Here is an 11,514-nt window from a genome sequence, read left to right as displayed (position 1 = left end):
GAAGGCAGGTTAGCATTGGAGGAGCTGTGGCAAGGATTTCGGATTAAAGATGCTGTCTAAGGAATTTGGTGACAAATTAAAACTCATTCCTGTGGAAAATTGAGAGTAGATTAGTCAAATTGCTTAGGCTTGTAAGACACTTCATGGATTGAGGTCTTTGGGGTAATAAGTAAACTGTGCATGGAATTGGTAATCAATTAATAAGGTGAGATTTTGTTTTCTACCTTGCTGGCTGGACTGGAGCTCTTTGCAGCCACATAAGAATCTGTTGAGAGCTCTCGCCCACTCCCTCTATCTTCTCCTCCTATTTACTCTCCAGGGATCAAGTTCACAGTGGTACTTTAAGATGAACCTGTTTAAGTCAGAGCTGCATCTCTTAGCCATGAGCCTCTTTGAATTACTTTGAACTACTTCCACTGTAGTAATTCAGGGCTGTAACTGCAGAAGTTCAGAACCATCAAAACCACTTGCCTAGTCCGAGGAGGCAGGGTCCACACTGCCACAAACGTATATGAAGTCAGTTACTTGGGAACCAGAGCCCATTACTCCCCAGTAACATGCTCACAGACACACCAGGAGCAAGCAGGTTAAATTGGCATCTACAAATCTCACTTGTATGTGAACCTGTCAATTCAGTGTGTGAACTGAAACCAGGGCTGGTGGTGTAGGAAGAGTAGCTGTGTTTACTTGCCAGCCATCTCCTGCACCACTCACTGGAGACCCAGGACCTCATATTCATACTGTTTCTCTTGTGGGTCCTTTGAATATGTCCCAACTTGCACAAGGCAGGAGGTCAGGCCGCGTTACAGAGAAGGACAGTTATTCAGGATTCTCCAGGTAGCTTGAGGACAAGTCAACTGGGGTCCAGGGACACACATTCTGACAACATCTTACGTAAACCCAGACATGCTTCTGCTCTTTTTAATTAGACAGATAAAATTAGCAAGGAGATTAAGGTAAAAGGAGAAATTAAAAATATTTAAATGTTAGATGGAATTTACAAAAGTGGATTGAACAATGAGGTACAATCAGGAATGTAAAGAGAAACACAGACACAGTTGAAACATTCCTCGGATGTCACACGGCTTAAGCCTGTCCACATGTAAGGCAAGAAGACTTCTCCCTTGCCGCTGCCTCTTAACATCGCAGATTCCAGGGATGTGGAAGAACATTCTCCAAAAAGCCTTCCTTCTCCTTTTCTTCAGATGTTATCAGGAGTGACTCATCAGTCAGTATCATTCTAGAACGTCCCACACTGCATCCAATTCAAACCACTCACCTGTTTCCTGTCTGAATTTGCAAACTCTTCAGAGTTCTTTTTTTACTTTTTAATTTCATTTTATTTCCCCCCCTCTCTCCTCTCTTCCCATTGAGCCAAGTGGCCAATGGGCCAACCAGAAAACCAAGCCAACATATTCCAGTCCCTATGGACTTCCCAAGGGCAAAACCTTCCCAGTTCATTTCCTTGTTTGCATCTGTGACGAACAAGCACTGTCAATTTATAACGCAGACATACATGTGTGTGCTCTCGCACACAGAAACAGGTTTTTTTTTCCTATTTTTTTTTCCAATTTGTGGTTTCTTTTTCCTTTTTGCAGAAAATGCAAACAAAAGAAAAACAAGGTTTTCCATTGAAGGTACATTTCTTCTTCAATATGAAGACATTAATTGAATTGGTTGGATCCCCATGCAGTGGTCAGCAAAGTCCTTTGGCAACTGACAGAACAACGTCTGGAGACTCAGGAGCTGGGTTTTATTTGAAGAAACTTCCCTACAGGAGAGTCACTCTTGAGCAAAGGGAAATGGAAGTGGGAGGAGGAGGGATGCTCAGGGAGGTGTGTGAAAGGAGAAAAGAAAAGGATGTCATTGGTGAGGAAGAAAATGGAACACGGCTTCTGTTTCTTCCCTCCACCTCCTTCCCTTCTTCCTGCAGATGGATAACTCCAGCCCCCCCACAAGAGTGGGAACCAAATTCACTCTGGTTCCCTGATGCATACGGTTTTGTCTCCACTTTTGCTAAGCATCACCTCTCTCTCGATGGTTATGTATCTGGTTTCCCACGGCATCTATATGCTTCTGTCACTGAGAAACGAAAGACATGGCCTATGAGCTGCAGGTCCAGTTTGTTCTCCACAGATGGAAACATGTTTCCCAGGCAAAGACGCTGATCTTTCCAGCACATTCCACAGAGGTCAACCTCTGGTTCCCCTTCGACCTCGGTCCTGTACCTTCCTCTCCTTCCCCAAGGAAACACGAGTTTTCATGCCATTGCTGTTGGTGACTGGCTCATTTGGACCCTCATGGAGTGGACGCTGTTCAGGATTTTCTTCTGATGGCCTGCCAGGGTGACCCCTATTCTCAGGAGGTCTCTAAGGAAGGAAAAATACCAAAATTCGTCACCAATGTCATGCTTCTGAAATTAGTTGGGTAGCCAAATAAAAGCTCTTAAAAATCCAAGTCATTTTGAGTGAACCAAAGTTTTTGGCAAGCTCCTAATCTTTCATTTTCTTGTGTTCCCCAAGCCATGACCCCTATCCCCAGTGCCCCCTGCCCCCTGTACTGTGCACGGGGTGTGCCTTACTCCTCAACAGAGGGGCTCTCGAACAGTTCCTTCAGTGTCATGACCCTCAGGTGGACGGGAATTTTCCTCAACTGTTTCTTTTTGCACTCCTAGTGCATTCTCTATGGGGCTTCCTTTATTCTGCGGAACTTTCTGCCTAAATTAGTGAACACCTACTGAGATTGAAAAGATAGGGGGTTTGCCCAGTCTTCTGATGTTTTTCCCTCGAGTTTTCAATATTTGACTCTGAATTTTAATGTCATGCATTTTTAAGAAGGGTGATCTCAAAATAACTTCCAAAGATCTGCCCAAGCAGGAAGTCAAAGAATGCGTCTGAGGTAGAGGCTGGGGTTGGATTCATCAGTGAGGTGTGAGTACTAACATGAAGAAGTTCATGGTTTAAACTGGACCTTGCGAAGACTCCTGTACATCTCTGCTAAGCCAACAGCGCCAATTCACATCACAGCTTCGGGGCCACCCACGTGTCATGTGCTATCTCATCTAAACCTACAGGGAAGTGTCCTTAAATGTTGAGAGCACACTGCAAAGTCAAGGATGGCAATTGAACCACACTCTTCCCTCCCCCGTGGGCAAATGCTTTGTATATACTATTTCTTTTATCTCACTAAAAAATAAAAATAAAAATGAGATGGGTACTACTATTCCATGTGCACTCACAGACAAAGGAACTGACATTCAGTGACATTACGTTGCATGCCCAAGATCGTCCAGTAAGTAAGCAGAAGTAAGACTCAAATATGCCGGACTTGTAACCCCAGAGCCCTCCTCTTTGCCATCAAACTTTTCTCTGATCCCATCTTGTTTCTCCCAAGCTCCCTGGCCCTAGCACACAAAGTGACCACTTTGAACACTGCACACCCAGGGTCAGATCTGTATCCACAATGCCTCCGTTCTTCTGCTCCCTCCCTCCCCCCTTTTAGCTGGTAGCCAATGCCCCAGGGGCTGCAGCTGTTTGAGATCGTCTTTTTTCAGCAAATACTTTTTGGGAGGCATGCTTGCATTCTGAACTCACAAGTTACCCCACAATCTATTTTATTGAGTTGCTCATTTTCTCTTTCTATCTTTTATCTGAATTGATCTATGAGTATGCGGACGTGTTTTACTTTGAACTAAATCCCTTAATTTTCAGTTTGACTTTCTTTGCATTCATCACCTTGTTCTTTTTTTAAAAAAAAAAAAAAGATTTATTTCTATTAGAGACAGAGAAAGAGGGAGAGAGAGAGTTTTCAATGGGTGTGCTGGGGCCTCCAGCCACTGGAAATGAACTCCAGACACATGCACTACCATGTGCATCTGGCTTACGTGGGACCTGGAGAATCGAACCTGGGTCCTTAGGCTGTGCAGGCATGCGCCTTAACCACTAAGCCATCTCTCCAGCCTTTTTTTTTAATGTGACTATTCCCAGACTGAAGGAATTGTTTCATTTGACCCCTACAAACCTGGAGGAGAGGGAGATCACATGACAGCAACCTCCACATGTAGGAATATTAGCCCTGAATTCATAAATACCCACATTTTTCGACACCCTCTGAGCATCATGTAGGGGCATCACTTTTAGTTTTGCATGAGAGGATTTCTAGTGGTGAATACTCGTTTTTAAATTTTTTTTAATTAATTAATTTATTTATTTGAGAGCGACAGACACAGAGAGAAAGACAGATAGAGGGAGAGAGAGAGAGAATGGGCGCGCCAGGGCTTCCAGCCTCTGCAAACGAACTCCAGACGCGTGCGCCCCCTTGTGCATCTGGCTAACGTGGGACCTGGGGAACCGAGCCTCGAACCGGGGTCCTTAGGCTTCACAGGCAAGCGCTTAACCGCTAAGCCATCTCTCCAGCCCTGGTTTTTAAATTTTATTTTAGTGTTTTCCTGGCTGGCTAGCCATTATTCACAATGGCAGGGGTATCCTTTTTAAGCACCACCAGGAAATGGTCCTTTACAAAACATATTCTGATGTTTAGTGAGATTCAAGGCTAGATACACATCCAAACCATCTTCCTGGAGAAGGTGCAAGCTCTGTCATTTATGGCAAAAACAAAGCTCACAGCAATAAAGCAGGGGGCTGTGGGGGGGAGGCAGGAAGATAGGTGGGTAACTACTCAGAATGTCTGGAAGCTGTTCCTCTGGGCTCAACTGTAAGGGGTACAGGCATCCATCTCCCTCTCCTGGGCTCAGCATCTGCCTTGACCTGCAGAAACCCCAGAGCCCAGCGCTGGGCCTACGGCACACGAGGTGATCAGTTACTGTCTGTCAGCTGTCTGACAGACTGATGGGTAGGAGATATGTGTTACAGCCCACCACAGCCCACTCTGATGTGGTCAGGACACACTGTAGCTCTGGAAACCCATGAGGGGTCTGTGTGTGTGCGTGTGTGTGTTGTGGTTAGGAGTTATTTGAACATCTAGGAATGCAGAAAGCAAGAACACAATCTAACTGTGTCGTTCTTCATTCATGTGGTTCTCAAACTTTGCTCCACGTCAGACTCACCTGGGGAGCGTTAAGCCCCACAAACCCAGGTCTCACCATGGACCCATTAGTCTCAAGTCCGGGGATAGAAACCAGCCATCCATACTTCTTAAAGATCCCTGGAGTATGCTCATAAGAGTGAAGTCAGAGGACCCCTGTGGCCCTAAGGGAGGGGTACAGGCAGAAGGCCATTGAACCGACAGCCAACAGAGCAGGCTTGCGGCCTGGGCTTTACCTCTTGTGAGCACCAGGGTCACACCACTTCAGAATCTGCTGAATGCAAAGACTGAAATCTAGATAAATATTTCCCAAACTGCAGTTCCATAAAATGCTGGCTCTCCAAAATATGGCTCCATGGTATTTAATAATTTTAAATGGGTTTCTTTATTTCAGGATTTCTCATGGCCTTTATAATGCTAATATGAGCAGTCAATCGACAAGAGGGTGATAAAGTGTGCTGTATTTCTCAAATTTATTTGACCATGGGGCCTTCCCACCCCCCCCCCCCAAGGAGAACCTATTAACATTTCCCACAACCGGTGCTGCTCAGAACATTCTAGGGGAAATGATGGGCCACATGGATCTTTAAGAGCCTTTCTAGTCCTCATCTTATTTGGATAATTTTATTTTGTGTATTCCTCCACACCCCTGTGAGAGCAGCAGCCTGGGAAATACCTGGTGGGGGATGGAAATGTGTACATACTGACCAGCGCTGTGGTCCATGAGGATGTGTGCCCCACACGGCGCGGCTGCTGCTGAATCACGGCTATGCCTTCCCTGCGATGCTGCGCAAAGCGCTGGCTGCTGAGTTCTTCCCTTCCCTCTGGATGCTGTCTTTGATGGGTAAAGTTTATAAACTTGTATGGGGGGTACAGGAGACACTCAGGGCTTAGTCAGATGACATATGGCTATGAGTTGGAAGCACTCTCATTTGGGGCCAAGAATAGATCTCTACCTCATACCCTAGCCGGCATCCATTTCTTTCTCCATCTTTCCAAGGCACAGCATATTTTCCCAATCCCAGGTCTGGTTATATACAGAGAAGGAGATCTGAAAGTGAGGCCACAATGGGACTCACATAATCTGCCTTGACTTCTAGTTGTGGGCTGGGCCAAGGGGAGTCCCGTCACTTACTCTGACGTCACCTGGGAGACCAGTTGCAGGGAGGTGAAGCCAGCAGTGAGGAAGCTGTCCCTGTACTGGACCATTTTGATGGCACTGAGCCAGTCATCCACGGTAGTAAAGGCCGTGAAATCTGGGATGGAGCGGTCGAGCAGGGGCTGGGAAGGCCTGGAGGGAGGGAGGGAAGGAGAGAGAGAAAGAGAGATTTGACTCTGCAACTTCAGAGACATCAACAGTGTCACACTCGGTGCTTATTTAGAGGGGATGCAGAGCAGCATCCCTGATGGAGTGATTCCCATGCTTGCTTGCTTCCAGAATCCTAGATTGCCACCACCTCCAAAGCTGAGGGGCCAGCTTTGTGAGCACTGCCATAGCTCAGTCAACATGGGCAGCCCGGTGGGCACAGCATTCAACTGAAGGGAAGGAAAGACCCCACTCTCATCAATTTAGGTGTCTCACCAGCAAAAGATCTGGTCCTAAAATAGCATGTAGAGCTCTCTATAACCTTCCCTAACTACTGGTGGCAGTTTTCTGTTTCTTCTAACTTGAAAACAGGTAGAGCAGCCCACTACTGACCTTCTACGGGACAGACTTTAGACACACATGCAGGTAAGGACACGAGAAACCAGGTTGCCATGTGACACAGCCCGACTCCACAGCCAGTCTTTTCAGAAAGGCACTGAGTTAGCCTCTCGTATCTTTGCAGAGGCATCGTCCCGACTTGAGGCATTATCTTTCCTTCATTGATTCTTGAGATGTTCTCCTTTGTAAAGTCCAAGCCCACTTCATAATGTGCAAGCATGATCATACCAGGAGCCCTCACCTTAACCTTGGTACACATCAAACCCTTCAGTAGGTACTTATTGTTCCAAAACTCAAGCTCAGCATGGCCTAAAGGCTCTGCGTGGTCTTGCTTGTGCCTACTTCATCAGCCTCAGGCTCATGCAGTTTGCTCTTCAGCTGTGCACCGAGCACACTGGCCCGGACCTTCTTCATATGTTGAGCCCTTGTTGGCCCTCAGCTCTCATCTCCCTAATGATCGGGTGAATGCACCCTGGCCCTTCATCTCTCAACCGCCACCACGCTCACCAGAATGCCTTCCCTTCAGCAGTGGGACGTATGGCTCTCTGCGCCCCTCAATCTCCCTTCCACAGCCGCTATTGTGGTCATATGTTGCTAATGTGATCATTTGACTAAAGTTTGATGCTCCTAAATGATTTGTAACCTCCATGAGGCACGGCAGGGGCCATGTCTCAGTCATTGTATGCTACCAGCACTTGGGTACAATGACTCTGCATACTCCTAATAAATTTTGGTGGAAGAGAGAAATTAATAAGTAATGCAGATATATCTAAGCAATACACAGCAGACAAAGATACTCTGTGCATCCATTCTCAGAAAATCCATTTGCTTTGTATGTCTTTGCCCCACAGTGGTAGGGGGCCTTAACCTGCCACAATGGCAGCCAGAGTTGCAAGTCTACAGTCACTACAGCTACACTTGCCTGCAGGGCTAGTGTTGTTAACAGAAGGCTGCCTTTTGGGCTGGAGAGACGACTTGTAGTTAAGGCACTTGCTAGTAAAACCAAAGGACCCAGGTTCAATTCCCCGGTTGGTTTGCAGTGGCTAAAGACCCCCCCCCCCCGTCTGTCTCTCTCTCTTCCAAATAAATAAAATATTTTTATTTATTTATTTTAGAGTGACAGAGAAAGAGAGAGAGAGAGAGAGAGAGAGAGAGAGAGAGAGAGAGAGAGAGAGAGAATGGGCACGCCAGGGCTTCCAGCCACTCCAAACAAACTCCAGACGTATGTTCCTCCTTGTGCATCTGACTAACGTGGGTCCTGGGAAATTGAGCCTTGAACCGGGGTCCTTAGGCTTCACAGGCAAGCACTTAATCACTAAGCCATTTCTCCAGCCCTCACATAAATACATACACATATATATATATATATATTATTTTTTTGGTTTTTCGAGGTAGGGTCTCACTCCAGCCCAGGCTGACCTGGAATTCACTATGGTGTCTCAGGGTGGCCTCGAACTCATGGCGATCCTCCTACCTCTGCCTCCCAAGTGCTGGCATTAAAGGTATGCGCCACCATGCCCGGCTGTAAAATATTTTTTAAAAAGAAAGCTGCCTTCTGGAAACAAGATTGCCAGATATGGAGCAGCATACAAATGAGACCAGACACAGTTTAACCCATACAGAGCCCTGTGTTACGTATACTATAAGCAACTGGGTAGAGGCACATCCCCATTACCACCTATAGTGCACAGCGGAGGTGGGGAGTCTAGAGTGATGGAGGAGAAAAAGAAGGGAAGAACCTAGAATTGTTTTTTTCATTAATGTATAAGCTGTATTACTCTGACCTTGTTCTCAATAGAATAAGAGGCCTTGGGCCTTTGGCCATAGAAACCACCCATGTCTAGGAGTCACCATGTTTCAATAGACTCACACAGCGGTGATGGTTGCCACAGTCTTGAGACTTGCCGGGTTCCGGATCATCTTGTCCAGGGTGTTGACAATCTCTGCAAAACGGGGCCGGCTGTTCCTGTCCTTCTGCCAACAGTCCAGCATGAGCTGGTGCAGAGCAGCTGGGCAGTCCATGGGAGGCGGCAGCCGATAGTCTTGCTCAATGGCATTGATGACCTGAAGCGGCGCACAAGGGACAAGTATGAGTGGAGTTGAGCCACCCACCAGTCATTCGCAAATCTGCCCTGATGTTGTTCCCCTCTGACTAGGATGGCTCAGGTTCCCTCTTCTATTACCGCATATCTCTCATCATAATACATCTTCTGTGATCTTGGTTTCCCCTTCTGGTCTATGGGGTCCACATCTCATTGTCCCTTTGAGTTCTCACAGCCTGGCGCAGGATCAGGAACATTTTGAATCTCTGTAAATGCTTGTTTATGAATGAGTAGAAACTAGGATGATAACTCAGTTGGAAAGGCTTGCTATACAAGCACGAGGACCTGTATTCCAGCGAGAACCTATGCAGCAAGGTCAGGAGCAATAGTGAGTGCTTATAATCCCATCAGTGGGGAAGCAGACACAGGCAGATCCTCAAGCCTTGCTGGTCAGGCAGCCTAGACTAACTGGAGAGTTCCATGCCACCGAGGGACTCTATCTCAAAAAGTATAGATGATGAGCTGGAGAGGTGGTTTAGAGGTTAAGGTACATGCCTACGAACCCTAAGGACCCAGGTTCTATTCTCCAGGTCCCACGTAAGCCAGATGCACATGGTGGCACATGCATCTGGAGCTTGTTTACAGAGGCTATAGGCCCTGGCATGCCCATTCTCCCTCTCTCTCTCTCTCTCTCCCTCTTTCTGTCTCTAATAAGTAAATGAATCTTTAAAAATAAATAAATAGGGGCTAGGGATGTGCCTCAGTGGTTAAAGGCACTTGCTTGCAAAGCCTGTCAGCCTGATTTCAATTCCCCAGTCACCCATGTAGTTGGGCAGGTATTCATTTGTAGTGGCAAGAGACCTTGTTGTGCCCATACACACACATGCAAATAAATAGGTTAAAAATAAAATAAAGGGGCTGGAGAAATGGCTTAGTGGTTAAAATGCTTGCCTACAAAGCCAAAGGACCCAGGTTCAATTCCCCAGGACCCATGTATCCAGATGCACAAGGGGGCACATGCATCTGGAGTTCATTTGCAGTGGCTGGAGGCCCTAGAGTGCCCTTTCTTTCTCTGTTACTCTCTCAAATAATAAAAGAAAAATAAAAAGTAAATAAAAATAAAAATATTTATAGATGACGTTGGAGGATCAGCATCCAAATTTGTCTTTGGTTCCACATGTATGTAACACACATGTATATATACACACATGGGCATATATATATATTTTTTAAAGTAGATGAAATGCTTGGTGTCCCCTCTCTTTAAGAAGACATAGGAGGGCTGGAGAAAATGTAGCAGCTAAGGTGTTTACCTACAAAATCAAAGAACCCAGGTTAGATTCCCCAGGACCTGCATAGCCAGATGCACAAGGAAGCACATGCATCTGGAGTCTGTTTGCAGTGGCTGGAGGCCCTGGCATGCCCATTCTCTCTCTCACTCTCTCAACCTCTTTTTCTCTCTTAAATAAATAAATAAATAAATAAATAAATAAATAAATAAATTTTTTAATGCTAAAATAAAAGACATAGGAGGAATGGAGAGATGGCTCAGAGGTTAAAAGCACTTTCTTGCAAAGCCTAATGGCCTGGGTTTGATTCCCCAGTACGCACATAAAGCCAGATACACACAGCATATGTTTCTGTAGTTTCTTTGCAGTGGCAGGAGTCCCTTTCATGCCCAAACTCACTCTCTCTCTCAAATAAATAAATATAAACTTTTTTAGAGAGAGAGAAAATTGGCATGACAGGGCATCAGCCACTGAAATCAAACTCCAGGTGCTTGCACCACCTAGTGGGCATGTGCAACCTTGTGCTTGCCTCACCTCTGTGTGACTGGCTAACATGGGATCTGGAGAGTACAACATGGGTCTTTAGGCTTTGCAGACAGGTGCCTTAACTGCTATGCCATCTCTCCAGGCCTATAAATACAAATATTTTTTTTTTTTAAAAAAAGAAGACACAGGAGCCAGGCATGGTGGTATATGTCTATCCCAGTGCTTGGGGGGATGATGGAGGAGGGTTATGAATTCCAAGTAGGCTTGGGTAAGACATAAGAAGATACTTTTTCCAAACCATACAACAAAACAAAAATAACAAAACGAAGACATAGGGTTCAATTTTGCCTTCCTGGAAGCAGGTGGTAGGTGAGCAATGAAAGTAGGTTTCATAGGACACTTAGTGAACTGATTGTTTGTCCTGAAAACAAAACAAAAACTTATCCTAACGCCTCAGGTGCCCTCATTCTCTCAGATGGGAGAGGAAAAAAATGCTGATCCAGCACCTCCCCTGTCCCATGCAAGGGCCACTACATATGCCTTGGCCCTCCTGACGCAGGACCATGCATGGGACTGAAGATCAACAGGATTAAAAAAGCTGGTCCAGTACAATGACAATGGCCGCATGTTGGTACCATCGTTTCCCTCACCTCTGTCCCTCTTCTGAAGAGGCCCTCCTTCTTGGGGATACAGGTCAAACCCATGGAAATTGTGGGTCATGCAATGAAAGGTTGCTCCCTTAAAATGAATATTCCAATCGGGTTTTGGTGACTTTATCAAACTCCGGGGAATACATTTTTAAAATTTTGGGGATCATTCAGCACTTCATTTCAGATTTTTGTGTTTTTCACATCGTCCTTCCTAATTCTCAATTCATTTATGTCAATTATGCCTACTCTGTGCTTTGTGTATTAGAAAACAATAATAATCATAAATGACCCAAGTGCTA

At 45.8% G+C, this 11,514-nt stretch overlaps 1 protein-coding gene across 1 annotated transcript in view; it reads right to left on the bottom strand.

The window, feature by feature from the left end:
- Positions 1–890: 890 nt before the first annotated feature.
- Positions 891–11,514, bottom strand: part of Ephb1 (EPH receptor B1) — a 504,317-nt gene continuing 493,693 nt past the window's right edge. The window contains exons 14-16 of the mRNA XM_004664344.2: positions 8,619–8,812; positions 6,179–6,334; positions 891–2,369 (exon numbers count right to left, since the gene is read on the bottom strand). Coding sequence (XP_004664401.2) covers positions 2,261–2,369; positions 6,179–6,334; positions 8,619–8,812 — 459 coding nt within the window. The 3' untranslated portion in view covers positions 891–2,260. The remainder of the gene's footprint in view (positions 2,370–6,178; positions 6,335–8,618; positions 8,813–11,514) is intronic.

The sequence above is a fragment of the Jaculus jaculus genome, chromosome 17 (assembly GCF_020740685.1).
Source record: "Jaculus jaculus isolate mJacJac1 chromosome 17, mJacJac1.mat.Y.cur, whole genome shotgun sequence".
NCBI lineage: Eukaryota > Metazoa > Chordata > Mammalia > Rodentia > Dipodidae > Jaculus > Jaculus jaculus.
The sequence above is the reverse complement of the archived record's forward strand: the minus strand, read 5'-3'. Positions and strand labels throughout refer to the sequence as shown.